The sequence below is a fragment of the Lutjanus erythropterus genome, chromosome 14 (genome assembly GCF_056507025.1).
Source record: "Lutjanus erythropterus isolate fLutEry1 chromosome 14, fLutEry1.hap2, whole genome shotgun sequence".
NCBI lineage: Eukaryota > Metazoa > Chordata > Actinopteri > Lutjaniformes > Lutjanidae > Lutjanus > Lutjanus erythropterus.
In genome coordinates, this window is record NC_139330.1 from 19385329 (window position 1) to 19407920 (window position 22592).

General features: G+C 39.8%; 1 protein-coding gene across 2 annotated transcripts in view; it reads left to right on the forward strand.

Moving 5' to 3' along the window:
* The window catches only part of LOC146315483 (protocadherin-15-like), a 278737-nt gene that overhangs the window by 252684 nt on the left and 3461 nt on the right, over positions 1-22592 (forward strand). Inside the window, exons 30-38 of one of the 2 annotated variants that reach the window (XM_084735432.1) lie at positions 488-576; positions 3013-3189; positions 5839-6057; positions 7520-7528; positions 9071-9190; positions 17700-17721; positions 19305-19343; positions 19491-19564; positions 22331-22445. In XM_084735432.1, coding sequence (XP_084591558.1) covers positions 488-576; positions 3013-3189; positions 5839-6057; positions 7520-7528; positions 9071-9190; positions 17700-17721; positions 19305-19343; positions 19491-19564; positions 22331-22445 — 864 coding nt within the window. Of the gene's footprint in view, positions 1-487; positions 577-3012; positions 3190-5838; positions 6079-7519; positions 7529-9070; positions 9191-17699; positions 17722-19304; positions 19344-19490; positions 19565-22330; positions 22446-22592 lie in introns of those variants that run through there. The other variant, XM_084735431.1, reaches the window with a different exon arrangement.

Genomic DNA, 22592 nt, shown 5'->3' on the forward strand with positions numbered 1-22592 from the left:
TAATTTCCCCACACACCCGCTGTGATCGGGCTCAGCTTTGCCCCCAATTCAATGCTTATCTTTCCTGACTGTGGGCAGGCTTATTTTTCGTTTCAGTGAAATATGTCTGGCTAACAAGCCTCTAACGAGACAGAAGGAGGGTCTGGGACATTGCCTGGATATGAGAGAGCAGCGAGTGCTTAACCATGGTGCTCGTTAATTTTCAAGGGGAAACCTAATTTCACAGGAGCCGCATGGGAGATTTGGCTTCAGAGCACAGAGGCTGTTGCCTGTGCACTTAACTGCGGCATCAGAATTAGGTCCTGTTAAGTTTGCCGCATGGCACCAATACAAGCAGGCAATTAGAGGGTCTCATTTTGTCCACGGAAAGAAGCATTTGAATGAGTCGAGAAAACTCGCAGTGGGACACGTGAATAACTTTTTTCCTGCTGTCTGTTTTACCTCTTGCTCTTTTATTTTTCTCTCCCTTCGTCCTTGTCTCTTTCAGGTGTCCGTGGTCAACGCGCTGGACATGCAGGTTGTCGTGTCCACTGTCCCACCCACCTTAGTGGAGGAGAAAAAGGAGGAGCTCATTAAGTAAGACAGTGTTTAACATGAAATATAAAAGTAAACGAAAATTACCCTGTTAAATGATAAGAAGCCAATATGTGTACTTGCATAATGCCAGAGTAAATATTTGTTTTAATATTTTATAAAGCAAGTAACTGTAATAAGAGGGAGAAATAGACATGAAATATTAATCCGTCACCACATCTCTTCTACCATTCTCGTCTATGCAACATATTATTTTCCAGAACATTTTCTCACCCTCTAGTATTCCTTTCGTTGATTGATTGCAGATAAAATTGACACAGCCAAATTAATAGCATATTTTTGTGCAGTGTTTTGCCCACTGTGATATGAAGTGAACTTGGTTCAAGGTGGCACCTTAATTTGCATAGAAAATTATTTTTGGAAGGACTGCAGTGACTTGTATGATTCAGCACTACCAAACAACTGTTAATAATAAACATGGACTAATAAAAATGAAATGTTACACATAACTTTTGTTCAATTTGTTTACCGGCCAGCCACTTAAAATCACGGATTAGCCAATGAGACATCTTCTCAAGTCTGTTTTCCTAGTGCAAATTAATTAATAATAGAGATGCATGGAACATCTCTTTGCAGCTCTTGGAGCACAGTTTAGTATAATTAGTCAATCTGAAAGGCAAATGGGCGTTAATAGTTGTTTTTCAAGAGCTCGCTGTGTCTCTCTCCCACACAAGTGACGCTGCTCTTTAGGCCGAAAAACACACAGATTAGTCATGTTAAGCTCTTTGCAGTAATGTCATTTGAGAGGTCTGCGATTTTGCACAGTGCTGCTGATGATCCAGGGGCATTTTACCTGAGTGCTCAAACTGTTTATCCTGTTTGGCAAAGGCAGACGGCAAGGCTTTCCTTTATTGGCTGTAATTTGAGGTGTGGATTTCTCTCTGCCTGAGAAGGATTATCAGAGCCTGACTTTGCCAAGAGCCCAGTGTGGAGAAGAAAACCGCTGCCCAATGGGGCAATCATTGCCAGAGTGGAGTACTTAAGATTGGTGGCTCTCATATTGCTTTGGGCAAAGAGGTGCCAGCAATGGTTTGAACTTATATGAACCTGGATTTTGGCTTATATAAGTCTAAATGTTAACTGCTTTTTAGTATTTACCAGAGACAGTAAGTTACACGCGTGCAAGTCAAAAGCAAGTTTTCAGTTACTGTGGTGAAAATCAAGTCAAGTCCCTGCTTAAAGTCAAGCATATGAAATTCTGACTGGTTCTGAAAAGTTCAGTTTATTTTCAACTTTAAACGAAAACTTTTGGGGTTCTTTAATTATAATACAGCTCTAAAGGGCTCTAACGTGAAAACTGAAGCGTGACACAAAAAAATTGCATCACAGTGCACAGTTCCTCCTGCTCTGGCTACCCCTCAGGAAGATCCTGCCCTTTCACCTTGACCTGTTAACACATCTGTGTAAGAGAGCCTGACCGATATACCAGCTGACCGATATTGGCCCATCACGTCTATATCAGTCTGTTTTGGTATCTGTGTATATGTTGTCCAATTTTTATTATATATGTATTTGTTTTTCTTCTGTTTTTTTTTTGTTACAGAGCATAATGCAGATTTGTCAGGTTTATGGGGAGCATTCTGCGTATATTTGATCTTTTTTCTTCAGTCAAGTTTAATATATACCTGTATTTTTCTCTGTTTGTGTTTTTTCATCTACAGTTATTCAGAATTATTAAAAATGCTGCTGAAAGATTAGTGTTTCAGTGACCTGATATCATTTTGGACAATAAAGTTTATTGTGAAAACCTCAAATCTCCTGCCTCAGAAGTGTCACCCGCTTTTGATGGATCATTGCAAAAAATGTGTTTATGTATATTCTATATTCTATATAGAGAATATCAGCCAATATATCAGTATCAGATTTTTTTTACTCCCTTGTATCAGTATTGGCCCAAACAAACAGTATCAGTCTATGCCCTACTTTCAAAGGTGCTTCTCATATGACTCTGCATACTGCTGTTCTCTTCTTACAACCATCATCAATAGCATTTATTTTATTTTAATACTGGTTTTTGTAACAGGAACAATGCAGATTAATAAACATTGCTGTGAATGCACGCAGGTTAGCCAAGGTGCTATTTCTCATCTGTATTCCCTGGACAGATGTTGATGATAAGTCACCCTAAAACAGTATATAAGATTAACATGTATCGTTTAAACATGACATAATTCTTCAGTCCAACTTTTATTGTTTTTAAACTCCTTGATTGATGTCCTTCAAAACAGCTGGCTCAAGTCTAAGTCTCAAGTCATGAATAACAAGTCAAAATCAAGTTTAGTCTTATGTCAATGTGAGTCTCAAATCCTAAAATTTGTGACTCAAGTCAAGTCATATGAGTCTTCTACCTCTAGTATTTATGCCTGTATCGTTTTCCTTACGCTCTATGTTTGACTTGTGGTTTTGTGTTTGTTTCAGTATTCTGGAGCGCCACGTCCAGGATCAGATTCCAGGTGCCAAGGTGATTGTAGAATCCATCGGGCCCCGTCGTCATGGTGATGGCTATGAACTAGAGGACTACAGTAAGTCGGACCTGATGGTGTACGCCATTGACCCGCTGACGAACAGGGCCATTTCGCCCAAGGAGCTCTTCAAGTGAGTGGGTGAATTTTATTACAAAAAGTACAGTCGACCATTTGGTTTAAATTGATGTCCTAATGTCCCTGCTGTGCTGCATGTTGTCCCCGCAGTCTCTCTTTACCCTCTGTCCATACAGTGAGTCAGCAAATGCCTCTTTCTCAGGCCCCCCTTGGCTTCCTCCTCTACAGTGTCTCCATCTTTTCACTGCCGTCAGTTTCTTTATGAAACTTTGATTATCCTGCAGGTGCATCAAATCTGTCATGTGTCGCAGAAAAGGGCCAGATAAAAGAGAGAAAAAGTAGCGGGTGAGGTTAGGGAGGGACAAAGTGAGAGTAAAGCGGGTAGTATTTCTGTCAGTCCATCAAAACGTCATGGCAGTGCCTCAAAGGCTATTTCAAGAACCTGGAGCTATGCCAGCAATACGTGTTATTCCCTTTATTTGGAGACGAGGAGATAAAGTGATCTTGTGTGCTAAAACCCTGTTTGACCACTGAGGCCACGTTCACATGCTCTTAAAGCGACACAGAAAAAGTGCTTACAAGACGCTTTTACATCCCATCAGAATAAAAAAAAAACGTCTTTGGCCTTAGATAGAACCTGAGGACAATCATGTCCTCACCTTTTTCGTGTGTCTCCGCCCTTCTGTCAAACCGATCAGACACCAATCTTTAAAAGGCAACTCCATCAGAGCATGAGAGTTGCCGATCAATAGGAAACACCCCCGTCTGAGTTGTCCCCTTCACTTTCTACCAATTTGCTCTCCTGCTTATCTCACATTGAGCTATCTGACACCATCTTCTGTCTTTATTTCTCTTTATCCATGGTTACTGCCAATTCTGTTTTCTGTGTGGCTCCCCTCAGATTGAGATTGTGACAGTTTCAGTTCATTTGGAAACACTCCACTCAAATGACATTCAGAGGTGCTTTGTGTATACTGAATTAATCTATAGACATTATCTCAGTGTCCTTGACCATCAGGTGAGAGCCTCTGTTTGTGGTGCAGGATTGAGGCTGTAGCCATGGGAAGGATGTCATAAAAACAGCTTTTTAAACCAAAACTTGTGACCATTGCCGTTATCTGAGGAGGCAGCTCTTGAGAGATCCAAGCTAATTTCAAAAGAGCCCTGCCACGTCCCTGCTTTAATATGAATCTGCTTCCTTGGATAGAGATACTGTCAGAAAAATAATTTAGACTGGAGGAGAAAGGCTTTTTATGCATGCGGTACATGTCTGACAATGTTGTGGGGTAATTGCATGTAATATATCTGGTGCTAGATCAGAGGGAGAAAGAGAAAGCCCACATAGTGAGAGGATTCTTGCATGCGAGTGTCCTTACACCACCTTGAATGCAGCATTCTCCACCATTTGAGCTCTCTGGAGGATAGATTGCCAGAGAAGTCACTTAATAACCTTCATCTCCACTCATTTATTCACCTATAGAAAAACAAAAATGATAGTAATTGAATGTGGCAGCCTGCTCACTCTTGTGATGCAGAATTTTTGAAAGCCACTCTCGTTATTGTTACGCAATAGGACTGGAACAACAATGGATGCATTGCTTGTACGCGTGTTCATTTAACGCCAATATTGATGCAGATTCTGTTCTCACATATTTGTCCTGGAAACACTGTAGAAGTGAACACATTTTTGTTGAAAGGTCACACAAAGCATCCAGGATATTTTGTAGTACTCCTACTGACAAATCACTTTCACTTAAAAGATAAATTTCTATGAATGATTTACGCTTTCATATCATTCATGATGTGATGAAAGAAATTACCAGATACCAGCAATCTTGAAATAACTGTTTCTCAGAAAATGAGACACTTAAACCCGCAATAACTGATTTGTTTGGCCAATTTGGGGGCAGCAGAAATAAGTTTGTTAACCTTGTGAGCAGTGAGTTTCTTAGTGACAGCAATTATAGATCAGCATTATCATCGAGTGTTTGTCAGTCAAATATTCACTAATTTTTAGCTCTGTTTTTGGTCTCCACCAGCTGTTGAGGAAAATATCTGGCTCTTAAGCTGCAAAATGCTCCACTGTATTCAACAGCTACTCACTAAACTTGCAAACTAGACCACTAAACAATAATCTGAAGCTTGTAAAACACACAGAGGGGAGCTGCAGGTTATAATTCACTACAAGTGACATCGTTCGCATTGTTTTCACATTGCCTTTTGATATGTTGTTAAAAAAAATATAGGTTATAACTGCTTTAATATAAATATAATGTCAAAGAGTTTGCAAGATTAAATGAGATTTATTTAATATATTTACTGTGCTAAATCACTGTGTTGTCAGCCAGTTTACTGTATTCTCCATTGAAGTTTGCGTTCAGGTCTGAAATTCACATTTATTAGAGTTAAAATTGATGCAGAATGTTTGGGAATGAGTTAGTGTCTGTTTATGAGTCATAAGGCATCATCAATAGTCTTTTAGAAGGATGTAGGTGTTTATAATGGCTAAATTGAGCAATATGTTAATGGAGTCTGGCAGACAGTAAGTCAAGCAGTCACAGGGTCTATGGCTCCAACTCACTATTTGTTGTACACCAGGGTCTGACTGTACATATTGCTGCTTTAAGATAGCTTGCTCTCTCTGCCGCTGTGCTGTTGGAAAAAAAAATACTTTCCTGTTCTAATTATTTGATTTAAAAAACAGGTTTCTTGATGGGAATGTGCTGGAAATCAACAAGGAGTTCCAGCCGCACCTGGGTGAGGGCGGCCGTATCCTCGAGATCCGCTCTCCAGACGTTGTCGCCAGTGTGAAGAAGGCGGCCCAGGCTGTGGGCTACACAGAGGGAGCTCTCCTGGCCCTGGCCATCATCATCATCCTCTGCTGCATCCCTGCCATCCTCATCGTCATGGTCACCTACAAACAGTGAGTCCTCTCGCCTCAGTGATAATCATTGTCTTCTTCAATCAATTAATCATCCTTAACTGGTTGTCAGGAAATTATGAAGGAAATACATTTTAATTAAGCAGACCATTATCTTGGGAGGTATTGTGTTACACTCAGTTTTAGCTCCTGGCAGACAAATCAGATATTTATGGGGTGAATGTAAACCATTGTCTTCATCTTGTAGCCTGTGGCCTGGTAAAATAGGGCCAGCAAGAGCACAAACAGCATTGTAGAAAAGTGTATTTGTCAAGTATTTAAGATAAAGTGGGAGCACTTCTTGCATGGCTGCTGCCTTTTTGTGTTTGTGTTTCTCTCCCTCTATCTCTTTCTCCCTCTCTCATCAGACATGCTGACTGCGCACTCTGCTGGGCTAATCTCCCTGCTCATGCTCTGTGAAAGCAGATTAATTAACACTCATTTGTGACAAATATCTACAGCCAATTGTGACCGTCACAGTGCGTCTTCACGCTACTTAATCATCTCTGCCTGACACACACGCAGTAAACAGTGCTCTTCTTTATGGTTTTCTCTCTTGTTCACACACACACACACACACACACACACACACACACACACACACACACACACACACACACACACACACACACACACACACACACACTCTGCGGTTTACAAAAATATGATGTTTTTTTGTTTAAAGCATCGCTCAGATTGTTGAGGTAATTGAACTCTTGGTTGGTAGGAATCCAGTTCTTATAACCTCTAATCGTTGGTATGCTGCAAGTGATCCATAAACGGTGATGTTTCGGAAATGTTTATTCACGGCAGATGGGTGGAGTGGTTGTTCTTACTCAAATGCACAGACCAAACACCCAGCAGAAATCTGTTGATGGTGACATTAGACCTAACACACAAACTGTCATAGCAGATGGCGCTTTGTTGGTGGCGATGTTACTTTGGTAAAGTGAAATGATTTAGGAAATCACTTTCTCGTTTTCTGTGTGTGTCAACATTATTCACCGTTACCTAAATTTGGGATGAATATAATATTTAAAACATGAATCTGTTTATTCATGTGGAATGACTGAATTTTGTTGTGAATAAGTAATGGTGACATGAAGCATGGAAGATTCACTTAAGAAAAAAGCAGTGGCGACTGTTGCCTGTAGCCCTGCAGTCACTGCTGGAGGCTTGAGTGCTTCCTACTTTGCATAGAAATTGGAAAGAACATACCCAAAGTTTTCTCCTGTTTTGTGGTTAAATGGATAAACATAGTATCTTACACAAAGATCTTCTGTTGTATGAGTAAGGATTACATGAATGGTGCTCATTATTTAATCTGATGTATGTCTGTGCTTTTAAAAGACCTCCTGACATTAAATACATTAGAGTTACAGTCTTGCCAATTTATCTAATCACTCACAATTTTTTGTCTCTCTTCCTGTTTCCTCTGCTTTCCTCTGAATCAAAACCTCACCAGGTTCAAAGAGTAAGTAATTTTTCTTATTCATGTTTTCTAAGTGATTGCTCTTTCAGTTGCTTGAAGTGTGTGTTAGAAGTACAGTTTCTCTGATCTTCATTATTCATTAGTTATTTAAAGATGAGTTGAATATATGAAGATGATTAACAAAATACATTCCAGCTAATGCCACCCTTTAATATGTCTTCAGCATAATGACAAAAAAGCAACGCCGATTCATCTTGTAGGTTACAGAATGAATGTTTAATTTGGCAGAAGAGTTTCTCTTCATGTGGAAAATCTGAAGCAGTTTCAAAGGAAAATCAAACCAAAGTCGACAAAACTCATTTTCTGTGCCAGCATCTTCTCACGCAACTGTTAACGTCACTCTGTTGATCTGATCTGTTCTCGATCAGTTCTCAGCTGTCCTGTATACAAACTGCATGCACATTAATGTCAGACCTGCTAGTTAAAGCTATAATATGTCACATTTCCATTTAAAATTATCTGAGTTATCCCAAATGTATCCGACAAGGGTCAAACCCAGAGAAGTTGTTTGAAAGTAAAGAAAACTCCCATGATTCCATGCTACTTCACATAATCATCTACAACTACAACTACATGTTTTGTTATTGTCTTAATGTGAGAGTGAGATCTCCAGCAGCAGAACTTAAATATTATGTGTTGAACACAAGACAAACAGATAAAACTCTCTGCAGTAACTTAACTTGTTAGGTATCGTGCTAGTCAATGTCATCTTCTATGAGAACTGCGGTTATCTTTAACAACTTCAAAAGAAACCTTTAAAGTCAGAGTTACAGGGTGACATTATCATGACTTTACTGTTCTAAAACATTATTGTGTTGTGTAGTTCTCATATTTAAAGCACCATTAAGCAACATTTTTGGCATTAATATTGAAACAAATGCCTCTTTTAAGGGTTTTGCTAGTACTACCAATCTCACTGATAATCAATACTTGCTACTCTATGTAGCTTTCAGAGATTTACCTCATGAAGAGAGTAACTAACAAGAGCCAGATCATTTTCTCAGGTTTTAGTGGAACATAACCAGAACTAAAATAGCAGTGAATATTGAAATAGTGATTAAAGATGAAATTATATATTAACACTCATTGCTGTAAGTGTTTTGAAATTGCTGTCCTGACACTCAAAAAAAGCTTAATGCAGCTTTGCATTGACATAAGATAAAAATAGATGCTACCTTATTCCATCATACCAAGTTATTCTTTTCCTATCCCAACGTCTCTTAAAACATGACTGAGCATAACAGTATATTTAGTTTTACCATCAGTACTGCGTGTGCCTCTCTTTTGTGAAAACACATGGTTAATTCATTTCAGACTTCATGCATAAGTGATGCATGCGCTTTCTACTCATTTTTTAACCACACAGTTAATTCTTAACTACTTTAAATGTCAAAGAGACAAAGCCTTTATTTTGGGTTGATTTTTCTTTTCTCTTTGTTTGCGCTTTTTCTTTGTTTTTGTTTTTTGCATGTGGTCTAAAAGCACATATTTTGTGGTGACTGTAAATGTTAACACTTTTCTCAGGCGACAGGCGGAGTGTGCCAAAACTGCCAGGATTCAGATGGCTTTACCACCAGGAGGGAAAGCACCTCCGGCAGGTGCTCCCACTGCTAACCTCTATGAAGAGCTGGGCGACAGCAGCATGTGAGTCAACACTGACCCTTTATTATCTGTTTCCCCTCACACCTGCTCCCATGACAAGCAGGTCTTGTATCTCGCTCTTCGAGTTCCCATCTTCCAAACTCAGGAGAAATGCTTTCAGGTCGAACACTAGCTGGTATTTCCCTGCTTTTTACACCAACCATCTAGAATCTAAATCAAATCACTCTCTTCTAAAATGACCACTGGCAGCTCTGCATGACAGTTGAACTCAGACCTCCACCTGCTGCTTTAGACATATTAGTCGCTGCGTCCAGGGATCTCTGCTCTTTGGCTTCGATCCACTTTAGATGTCTGCAAACCATACGGCGTGTGCCACAGTACAGAAGATTAAGTAGACTTTAGCTTATGTATCTGTTTCTAATTTGACTTTGTATGCATTTTTGCAAGACCCTCTCCCAAGGTAAGAGTGTTTAAGTTCATAAAAGATCACATCTTTTACTGGAAATAGAAACAAATACAAAGTCTGGCCTGTGCTTAATAATTGATTTAGTCATTAATTACATTAAACCTGCCTTTGATTAATGGCTCTATTGAATGCTTCCTGAGCTTGCCTTTATGTCCAGAGTGTTTTGCCATCAGCAAAATCGGATTTCACCTTTCATGTTAAATACTACCTCGAACGTGTAATGAAACGTTAATGCTCGAGGATTAAATGTGGTTGAATTGAAACCGCTGCCCCGCTGGGTTTAATAATTTTGATTTACAGCATGTTAAAGCAATACTGCTACTACCATCACAATCGCTGTTAAAAAAAGAAAATGGAAATTTAATGGCAAGCTGTAAAGAGCTTTTTGTAATGTTTACAACAGATGTTGACCAACAACAACAAGCAGAAGCTTTTGGTTCTGTAGCAGGAGAGAAAAGCTCTCATGGGAGTTTATTTGGGGGTTATTTTCCAGCCTGCGCTCAGAACAAGAGGAGTTGGTCTTATAAACAACCCCATTAAAACACTTTGAAATTCCACGTGTAAAATGCAAAGTTTTTCTGACACAGAAAGGTATGGTGTGTGTCAGTGTGTGTGCTTTATGTTTATGCCAGCAGTCCTGTATACTCACAGATGCGTACAACAAATAAATCAGTACAATGTTTACCCTCAAAAAGCAAAAACATGACACATCCTTGAGCTTACACTTCATCTACACCCCTGACATTGCTGTTTTAGTCATTTTACCATCTGTCTGTTTCTGTCTCCTCCATCATTTCTATTCTCCTGTCTCTCTGGATTCAGACTGCAGTAAGTAATGTCAAAACATATGATGTAGGATTTCTATGAATATGATCATCATTATTTGTAAATATAACACAGGAGCAGCACATTTGTTTCCCTCTTGCTTGTAACTTTTGTGCGTATTCATATATATATACATTACTTTCATATTTGCTTAACCTCTAACACAATGGTTGAGATTTTTTTAATCAATAATTACCTTGTGCGTGTGTGCATTAGTTGGCAAATCCTGTTTTTATTTACTGACTTGTGAAGTAGTAGCAGCTGTATTTTTTTAGGCTAGATGAAACCTTTTTACTTCCATGTAGTCAGGCAAAGCAAAGCTCCCTGTGTTTAGACAAACTGCACTTCAGTAGATATCACTATAGCTGCCTGTTCTTTCCATTGCCATTGGACAGTCGTCTCCTTTTGTTGTCCGTGGTCCTTATGTTCATATCTCTTAGTGTTGTGACTAATTACTTTAATCCATCCAGTCTTTGGCCCAATCTGTATTATAGTGTATTTAAATATTTATTCATATCACATTGTAAGACTTTAGCATAAGATTAGAAAGTTTTTAAATAGTTTTAGAATAGATTAGTTTTTAATGCCAATATTACATGTACTTACACGTACAGTCAAACTTCAGTTAACAGACACTAGGTCCATACACACCAAAAATGTTGCATGATGCAGTAAACCAACATGCTGCACAGATTCTCTACACAAAGTTGTTGCACAACAAATGCCATTTCATTTTATTTGCCTCAAAATACAGACATGTATCTGTTGGTGCATGAGGTGCAGACCTTAAAAACAGTTCTGAACATATTAAGCCATTTAAATCATTAATCTCAGCAACAGTCACAATACTTAGAGTTGCAGGACGTAATAAATGATAGTGCTCATGCTTTCGCCTCCTTCTTGTTGCTTCGCTTGCACTTACATTATCAATCTTTATTTGTTTCAAGTCTTTTTTCTTCTTCACTTCCACCTTTTACTGGGGCAGGGCTAAAAAGTCTGTCATTGAGGAAGCTGACCACCAGAGGATTCTTAGCACCTTTGCCTGTCGCGCCATTGCAGCCCGCGGGAACGGAACATTGCATGTCAACCTGCCCAAGTCAGAGAGCAACGTGACCTTTCTCTCTGACCGCAACCCGCTCACCACTCACAACCCTGTCTACAACGACAACAGCCCCCTCATCAGCCCCGATGCCTTCACACGGGGCGAGAGCCCATCGGAAAAGCGATTCTCCTTTTCCCACTCAGCAGGATCAGGGTGCGTCTGGACGATGCCTGCTCGCATTCACAGTGGGATGCACAGTTACGAGGTGCCAAGGAGACAACCTCTCATGGACCCAGACGATTGGGAACTGCAGATACTCCAAGCAGCCATGAGAGGCAGGCAAATGCCGGAGAGTTCGGGCACGCTTCGCCTGAGTGAAAGCACAGAGACCAAGTTGTCGGTCCGTGAACAGGCCAGGCAGTTTGAGCAACAGGCCCTCCAGGAACAAACCCTCAAGCAAAACAGAGGCTCCCAAGGGTCCCTGGGCTCCCTCTGTTCCATCCTGGAAAGGGATAGAGAGAGCGATGACATGCTTGAGCTGACCTCAGAAGCCCTCTTCTCTATCATGGATTACTCCTACAGCCCCACCACTGTGGGCAGGGATCTGCCCCCCAGTGTAATCATTACTCAGGGAGAAGAGTCGTGGCCCCTGGCTAGCCAAAAACCAACTCCACCCATCCTCAGAAAGTTCAGCTCCAGCATCTCCAACTACATGACGGTCCAGCCTTGTCAGATCACTGTGGAGATCATACCAGATCCACCAGAAGATCCGCCGCCTCCTCCGCCACAGCGCCCACATCCACCTTCCCCACCCACATCTCCTCCCCCGAGTCCACCTTCTTCCCCACCTTCACCGTCCTACCTTCCTGAACCTCGGTGTACCCCTCAGCCCCCTCCTCCTCCTCCTCCTCCTCCTGTCAGTAAACAGCTTGCTCCCCCACCTCCACCTCCTCTACCTCCCCCTCCCTCACCTGCGAGTGATCATTCGCGCCCAGTTGTCCAGTTTGTTCCAGCCTCTTTGCCCTCCGTGTCCTCGCTTCGCCCCGTTTCAGAGCGTAAACACCCCCCTCCCCCTGACCCATCACAAAGTGACGTGGGGAAGAAGAAGGAGCTTAAAGGGATCCTGAAAAACATCCAGAATCTTGCCGAAATAGAGAGGTCTGTTGCCAACCTGTACAGCCAAGTAGACAAAAACTGCAAGGTGCCCAAGTTTAACAAGAAACCGCAAGTGACTGAAGAATCAGAGGGTGCTAACAAACTGCAAAGCTCTGATCCCTGGGATGAGCAGAGCACGCCAAACACAACCAACTCCAGCTCTGCAGTCCAAATCAACTCAACAACAAGTATGAACTACACTGAAAATGAAATGAGTCAACTGAACATGGCAGAAGAGGTTCAGCAGACAAGCCAATTGAACTCAAACAGCTCAAACACTGCTGAGCTCAGTGAACAGTCTTCCTCTCAGTCCACAGTTTTCTGACTTTTTTTCTCCTTGTCTCCATATTCTCATTATTTCTATTTATACATTTCCATGCCTGTTTTTCTGCTGTTTCTAAATACTTTGTATTTTTTTTGCACAGTTGTTAGTATTTTATATAAGCTTTAGCCAAGTCAAAGAATTTTGACTGTGTGGGTTTTCAGAGAGAAAATGCTTTTTTTACTTGATACTTTGTGAGAAAATCAAATTTTAGTGTCACCTGCCAAGAAATGTACTCAGCTCTGCCACGTTGACTGTAAAATATGCTCACAGGCATGAATTAGAATATAAAAAGGCTTGCATATACAGTATCAGCTTGGCTCAGTTCATTTCCTTGTTTTAATTATCTGAACTCTTATTAGATCCATGATAGTGTTAAGTATACCCCAGAGTTAGCAGATTAATCCGTTCATCACGTTATAAGTATGTTACTTAAGTTCAGAATCTTAACATTAACATTTCACAACCAAAGCCACTTCAAGCTTTAATTAAATTATACTACACACCAAAATATATATTTATTCCATAACCCTGGGGTCATTTTCCCAGCATTTACTGGCTATATATTGCTGATTTTAAATTTGCTCTTTTGCTTCGTCACAAAGATAAGAGCGTGAACATTTAGGATGCTGTTGCTTCATGGAGAATCCAAATTAAGCAAAGGAAAAAATATATAATGTTAGATGTTTTTTCAAATGTGGGAAAATTACCATAACTGTTAAGAATTTCCCAAAGGTATGCAAATTCTGTGAAATAAGCTTCAGAGTATTCAGGAGGGATGATCACATATTTGTTGATGAAACATATTCAGAAAGTTGTTGCAGTGATTTAAGCTCACATAAAATATTACTTTTTTTTAGGTGTATTTATCGGGGGAATACATACAGTGAGGAATGAATGTGAGCTATAAACTTTACAGATGTGTGATGCAGTGAAAAGTAAAATAACTAATTATCGTACCAAGACCCTGAACTTACTGAAACACCATAAACAAAACAAAATCAAATCTAGAAATACACAAATAAATATACACTAATTCTGAATTTGATTCCTTAAATAGTTGGACTGTTTGCCCACACAGTTTTTTACACAAGGTAAAACTTTGCCCCATCCTTGCTTGTGAACAATGACTTCATAATGATTTTCAAATCACTGCATTTTTATTTACATTTCACACAGAGTCACAAGTTTTTTGGAATTGGGATTTGTATATAATGAAACCAACTTTACATTAAATTAAACTCATGGGATGTTATGCTGAGGCAGGCTACAGGAAATCCTTTCATTTAAATGAAATTCAGTTGAATGCAGACTCGACAGCGCTTGGCACTTTTAAGTGAAAACGTCTTATGTTGTTTGAGGCATCGGCTGTAACACCGGCTGTTGGCCCCGGCAGGCTCATGTTGAATGAAGAGAGCCAGCCTCTGAGGGACCTGTCTATTCACATGTCTGCAGAGATCCTCCCAGCATGATAAAGTAGTCACTGTGATGTTCGGCTGCACACTGGAAAAGGCTAATTAGAGAACCAATCAATCGTTAACCAGGGCCGCTGCCTGTGGGACTGTCAACTACTGTTAGCCTCTCCTTTCCTTTTCCATCCTTCTGACCTTCTGCCTGTCCCATTTGTCTGTGCCCCTCTCTCCCACTTCCTCTCCGTCTGTAGTTAGCTCTAATACTTTCCAATCCTTGGCCTCCTCTTGTTAATCTTTCCTCGTGGTTCTCGGGAGATTCTATTACCTTCTTTACACTCATTGCAATGCACCCTCTGTCCCCTCTCTCTTTCTTTCTGTGCTCAGGTTTTTCACTTCCACTCCTCTCTGCCTTTCTCCCACATACCCTTCATGTGTTTGTTTCACCCAGCGCGCCCTAAGGCAAGTGGTCTTAGCATACCTTCCTTCCAGAGCAATGTAATGTTTGATTCATCACACGTTCCCCTGATGGGCAGATCGAAGGCCCACTAATTCAGTATTCCATGTTCACTACATGGGGTAATCTCTTTTGTAAAAAAGGCTAGCAGCTCACATGCTGTTTTTTTTTCCAACCCAAAGAACAGAAAGCTTTAATGGATGCTTTTCTTTATATTCCATTTTTACAACTGGTTTTATCATACTGTTTTGTGTCCTTACTGATGATTGAGTGCAGTGACGGGAAAAAAAAACAAGCACCAAGAAAACAAAATACAACTTTTGATAGAATAAAAATAGTTCTTAACTTAATTTTAGCACTTTTTTCTGAGGATATTTTAACCAAAATCTGTGTAAACTTAACAATAAAAGTATGTAAGTTTCAAAACTACATCTCAGCATAGCATGCTAAAGAAAATACAAACCAAACACCATATGGCATACAAAAAAATAGCTAAAGTTAATATCCATGTACACACAAAATGCTGATCAGAGAGATCCTTTGTTGCATGTAAACATCCATCTGCTCTTACACCACATACAACAATGTATTTTTGTTACAGGAATAGTTCAACATTTTGGGAAATATGCTTATTCTCTTTTATGCAGAGAGTTTGATGAGAAGATAAATACCACTCTAACATCTGTATGGTAAATATGAAGCCATAGACTGCTGGCAGTTAGCGTAGCTTAGCATAAAGAAAAGAGTAAACAGCTAGCCTGGCTCTGTGGAAACAGTGTACCACATTAGTCTACTCTTCAGAGAGGAGACTTAATTAATCAAAGACACAATATCTATATATTTCATAAAAGGAGACCAGTTTTTTTTTCTAAAACTCCTTGCAAGAAGAAGTGTATAAATTACAAGGTCTTCTTTCATGGGAGGTTATGCCCGGCCAAGAAACTGTCAAGCACATAAAACCACAGCTTATTGTTTAAACGCTTTGGTTTTGTATGGATCAACAAGCGAGATGTAATGTGTGAATTAGTGAGGTAGGTAGATTTTATTTCCTTCTGACAAACACAGACTAGCTGTTTCCCCGTTTTCAGTCTTTATGCTATGCCATAGTAAGCCAATCAGGTGAGCCGATGAACTATTCCTTTAACTGAGAATGGGTTGGGTAGATTTGTTTTGTAAATTATAGTTCTCATGAAGTCAAAATTAGTGTTTTTTACCATATTTGCCACCCAACAATGTCAAAGAAGACGTTTTGTAGATATTGTCACGTAGTTATGTTACTGTTTTAATGGCATTTCTTTTCCTGCAAAAAGATTAACCGTTAATTTTGCATCCAATGAAACATTTTCTTGGTTGTGATGCAGTGGAGCAAAGAGGGGGAATGGTTTTTTTTTTGTTCACTGGAGTGGAATGGAGTATGACTGGGGAATGGGCCTGACTGTGCAAAAGCACAACTTAATAAAAGAAACTGGCTCATATTTTATGGAGAAAATATTTTCTAGCCTGATGTCTTCCAGCTGCTCAGCGTCAACTCGCTGTTATTTACTTGTTGCTAAAATAACCTAGCTGACTGCTACCTGCTGTAGGCTCAGTTAACCATGATTCAGCTAATAGGATCACTCTCCTTACTAGCATTACATCTATAGATAGTCTTAGGTAAATGGTGGGCAGGGGGGTTGGGTAACAGGAAACACAAAAGCAATAAGCACTCCACTAGCCATGTCATGGAAACTTTAAGGAATTTGTGCCTGCAGAATAAAATATAATGTAATAAAAGCTGTTTGCAAAATTAAGATCACCTTACTGTTATATAGTTAAAATGCACTGGGTTCTTCAGTATTCAAGTCTTGCTGTAATTCTGCGCTCACCTCTCTCACCTCTTCTTCTACAACATTACCTTATCACCCATCTTTCCCCAAGTCCCCTCTTGTGCAAACTTCCTACGGCTGCCGTCCACTGGGCCATTTTTCTTGATGTTGTATGAAGCAGCAGTAGCCAGCAGCCAAGCCAACAGATCATTCATCAGATCCCACTCCCATCATCCACTCTGCCTGGGAGGTGTGACCATATGGCTCTGCCCTGTCCCCGGGTCCCTGCCCATAATAACAGATTACAGTTCTCCAGAGGAAGCTCACATCATTGCTTGGCCATATATCTGAGTGTGAAAGTTGTCATTATTTATGGGCCCAGACAGGTTACAGTTGTACGCTTGTGAACCTGAAGGTTTCAGCCGGGCTGCTCCATTACTCGCCGTTTCTCATTGACTCGTACTGAATGCACTGCACTGTTGTCCTCAGGAGCAGCTCTGAGATGTTTATTATGCATCTGAGAAAGTGAAATTCCTAGGATTTACTTACTTCAATGCATCTTAAAGACATTGTGGTTTACTGAAAGAAAATGACACAATATGATGTGATAACCAAAGACAATTTTATTAACTTTCTTTGAGTCACTAATTCCTCCCTGAATCACAATGTCCTTTTCATATCTGCAAGGAGATGCTCCAGATATGTCTGTATAAACACCGGGTTTTTTCAAATTGCAATCTTCCCAGCCTCTTTGATATTTGCATTTATTGTATTTTTTTTGTTCTTCCTGTTTGGATGAGATAATGGGAGAAAAAAAAAACAGCCCACACCAGCATGATAACATTATGGCCTTAGGCACCCTTTTTAAAACTGAACCAAGATGTGCAACTCTGTAATTTAACACATGAAAATGCACAGTAAGTAAAGCTGCAATTTTCTCACTGGTCAGCAGAATGTAGACACAGTAGTCCTGTAGACTTAACATTTCATTTATCTGAAAGTACTTGAAATGTTTGCTGTCAATCCATATTCATCATTTGTCTCATTTTCTCCTTTTCTGCGGCACACAGCAGGCGAGGCTACGGCAGACAGGTAAGCATTCCTGCTGTGATGTGTTTTTATCTTATTGTCGTGCCAAGACATTTTGTCACTCTCAAGGCAGCTTGAGGCAGCTTATATCCTATTATTCTTATCTACAACTCACTTGATGGAAAACACTGAATGAGATTAAGATGAGATCCTGCTGATAGGACTTCTGACACTGACATTATATTTTAGGTTTGATTTGATAGTCTGTCGTAGGCTCCAATGTTCCTGTCAAATACCAGATAAGCATTTTTTTCCCACTAGTAGAAAAAAAAACAATCAGGGAGCAAATAAAGTGAGTCTGTTTGACAATGTTTGACATTAAAGTCTGATTTTGTCGCCTTCAAATAATCTGTGAACTCTCAGCATCCAACTAGGGTTGGGTACCAAGCTCTGTACTTTTAGGGTTACCGACTGAATTACGTTGGTAATACAGAGTATCTGTGCCAAAGTTTGGAACCTTGAAGGGCATCTGGATGAGAAAGTAATAGAGACAAAGAGAGAGGTGCACGTTACACCTGCAGCTTGCTTAAGATCACAAATGTGGTTTAACTTTCACACCTCACTGCAGTATTTGTAATGTGAAATGCAAAGCCCATGAGGGCAACAAATCTAACCAAACACAAAATACAGTGTATCTAAAAGCTAAAGAGTGCAGTGATTTTCATAGCCTGAAAGCCCCTGCAGCAGTTGCAGCTAGCATTAGCATGCCAGCAGCCAGTGTCTACAGCGTAGCTTCACCCCCTGTGGACAACAAAGCTATAAATGAGGTATTGTCAACTTCATTGACATTTTGATTAATTCATCATTGCTCACTGGATAAGTTGTTGCTGGAGATAAATGGGCTTTTCCCATTCTCTTGGCTGACATTAACTTAGCATTTTTACGAGGGTTAATCAATACTCAGCCACTGACTGCAAGTAAAATTCCTTACCAACATGCTGTCTAGTATTCTATGAAAATGTGTGGCATTTATGAGTGTGAAACCAGTATTCCTTAAGTGCGAACTATCAATGGGAAAATATTACAATAAGCAAAAACTACAGTTGTAATGACAAAAATAACAGGAAGGATTTCACATGTGCTTCCTCCAAGACAATCTGCAGGTGTTAAATGCTCTAAATATTAAAATATTCTAAATGAATAACAACATTGAAATGGAGATGTTAATGTTTATATTTTACTACTAGAATCACATTTGTGTTAGTACAAAGAGAGTAAAGTACTGAAAAAAGGTATGTGAGTACTGGTACTGAATTCCAGATGCCTGTGTCTATAGCATGCTGGTTCAAATGTGAGTGGTACCCAACCCTACAACTGATATATGCAGGATGTTTGATTTATTTTTTTTTTCATATTTCATATTTCCTTATTGTTTGGGCAATGTCTTCCATCTTTTTTCTTTGCTTTGTTTCGATCAATATTTTCTCCATCCTCCTCCATAGACTTGGCAATAAACAAAAGAGAGGCCTGCATTTTCTGGCTTTAAATCTGAAATGTGTAGAGTGAACACTTCCTTATGTTTGTGTCTCTCCTGACCGTCCCTTCCTGTCATTGCCTTATCCTTCTTCTGTACTAATCTTTGGCAGCAACAGCAACTGCTGAGGCCATCTCTTCTGAGACCTGAGGTAGAAACACTCCCGTTTTCTTAATTCACAGGGATTGTAGTCTTACTGCTGTATACTCACCCTGCATGGTGCTACTGCTGCTCTTCTTCTCCTGTCTTTCTCCAAAGATTGCTGAGTAATTTCTCTCTCTGCCTCTCTGAAATGCAGGAACTCTCCATGGAGTCAGGTATCGACCCAGGGCAGGACTACTACACACAAGACTACTATAATTATGACCAAGGGTGAGCACACAGCCCGCTAACTGTCTCATCTTTCATCAGTCTTACTTTAATCCATTGAACTGATCTCCATTGGTTCATTTAAAGTTAAAAAATTACATCATTAGGGTTTATTTATCGCAACCTTGCCTTTCAGCTCCCAGTGCTTAGGTCCTTGGAGGGAGGAGAGCATTTTAAAGAAGTTCAGAATAAAATGATGAGCATAACTTATGCTGCCCCTTCAGCAGCGCATACCATCCGAGCGTTTACCCTCTTTGCTCCCTTCAAATGAGATCAATTATGCTGCCTTGAGTCAGGCACCTGAGACTGTGAAAGTGTTCTCCCATGGTTTATTGGATAAGGGGTGTTTTGGCTTGCCTGTTACATTGCCCATATGGTCTAAAGAGGAAAAACATGAAACTCAAAGCTGTAACAGCTGCTGAGAAATCGTTATTCATTAAACGCTCCCGCTCTATGGCAGGTGACTTGCACTGCTCTGGGGAGTTACGATACAAGTTGATCAAAACAGGGAGAAGCTTTTGCACCTTACGGACTTAAATCGCTAAAAAGAAATCTGACAAATGTTTAAAACTGTCCATACTGAAGTGAAGTGCTGTAATTGCCTCTGTGGTTACTCACTGACCTACCTGTCATCTTTACTAACTCTAATTACCTCAGCTGTTGCTCGCAGTGTCTGAATCACACTGGCCTTGATTTGCAACAAGCTGTAATTATATTTTAATGGCGTGTCACAAAGTTCATTGTGAAAGCGGCTATTGCAAATGAGTGTATCATCACTATGACCAGATGCCTTTGATCTGTTTTTATTTGCATTGAGGGGCACATTTAAACAGCGGTCAGGCTTTTAATCCAGCAATCACCTGAATCATCGTGTGGTCCGCTGCCCTTGCATGTTCAGAAAGTGGCGGTGACACAAATTTCTATCAGGCTCTTTACTTCAGGCTCCTCTCTAATTCAGTATTGCAGAGATCAAGAATAATTCACATGTTCAATATGAATTATCAAAGTCATTTAAGGCTACCCGCCACACTAAAGCAGACAAACTAAATATATGAAGAATATGATTTAAAAATTAAAAATATTTAATTTGCACTGCCTTCAGATCATTTATTTATGTATGGCACAAAGGCCAAATGCCAGCGTAGCAAATAAAACAATGATTTTAAGTCCAATTAAATAATTAATTAACTTAAAGACTGACTAAACCCCCTAACCAGTGTTTTTAGCTGAAAATCAATGTATATGCATATTTAGTAGTGTTGTTGAATGGTTCAGATCTTGATGTTTTAGTCCAAAGTATTTGAATTCTACATATTGTGTTAAAAATACGAATAGCAACTGCCCCTCTACTACCTGAAACCTGGCTATTGCAATTGAAAAAAAAGAAAAAATTGTCCTGACTTTGTCCTTTGAGTTAGACGATTGGACGGCCCTCTTTCTCATGCTCCTGGGCACTTTGTCTCTGCTGCGAGTCAGCAAAATCAGCTGGGGCAATGCTGGTGGGGCATCAAGGCTGCTGTGGCCACAGGGCATATAATTATTTGACGGGCGTAAGGCCAAACTGAAGGGGCATGCCAGCCACGGCCGTTGTGGATGCCATGAAATTCCTGGCCTGACTGTATCGTGTTGTTTTGTAGTGCTTGTTGGGGCAAATGTACAGAAGACATGAGGCATTGATCTGTTACAGGCTGTCCAGGGACTACAGATGAATATTAGCTTCCTAACTAACTCCAGTCCCTTTGTGTTGAAGTGTAAAATACACTGTTGCATGAATGAATGAATGAATGAATGAATGAATGAATGAATGAATGAATGAATTAAGGAACGAACAAATATTCTGTGCATTTAGCCATCAACACTGAAACACCAAAACCATACAAAAAGTACTAAATTTTCTCTTCTACTTTGTCTTTTATTTTAATGACAAATTGGAAGGAACCAAGTGCACGCTGCTCTCTTTAGTAGAGTGTGTGGTTGGATAGTTAGTCTCATTTAGCACTCTGCCGAAAAAGCCATGTGGCCAAACATGCTGTGGAATTAAAAACAAAACAAAACAGCACATTGGAGAAGAGTTATGCAACCTGATTTTATCAGTTTGAAAGTGTTTTAATGGGCTTTTAGCTCTTATTTGTTACTCCACAGGTTCCCATTCTCAGCATGTTTTTGCATTCTTCTAATTTATTAGACCCCTTTGACAAAGATGGGCAAATATGTACACTGCTCTATTTATTTTTGGACAAGCACTCTGCATGTTTTTTCTCTCCATTATATCCCTCTAAACTTGCCAAGAGATTTCTAGGAAGAGCTGCAAATCACCACAGCAATTACCGTCTATCTGATCAAAGATATTGCCAAATGTACAAAAAAAGATCAAAAGCCATAATGAATGGAGGCAGATATCATAGAGGAAGCTTTAGGAGAAGCAGTGAAAAATAGAAAACAGAAAATAGTGAGGCCTTTTATGTTTCTGACAATGACATTAGTGCCCACATATATTGACAAGTTACCTTGTACTCACTACATAAAAGCAGGTGCCTAAAATGACACAGAAGGTGTGATGTTTGATTTTGTGATGTTTGAAGTGATCCATTCATTAGTGGCTTTTTATCATACAGTGTGTAGATGAATACATAAATTTGTTTGCCCATTAGCCTAGTTTACTCATTGGTATTAAAACTATAATCAAACAGTCAAGATAGCCTAAACACCTTATTATTTATTGTATTGTATTGTATTATTTATTGTATTTTTTGTGAATCTGTTTCTCAGGTATGACCTTCCTCAGTACGGCAGTCGGAGGAGGCTGATAACTCCCATGTATGATGAATACGGAGAGGTGATAATGGAGGATGATGGGTATTACTACAGTCCTCATGGCCCTGAGGTATTACCTTTCCTTATGTGAATTTCATACTCTCAGTGATAATACCAAGATTTTCAATTATTGCCTTACTAGGTTGTGTCCAATGCATTATTGAAACAGCAGTAGCAACCACATTTGACCTCCAAAATTGTGGCTTTAAAGGTTGCT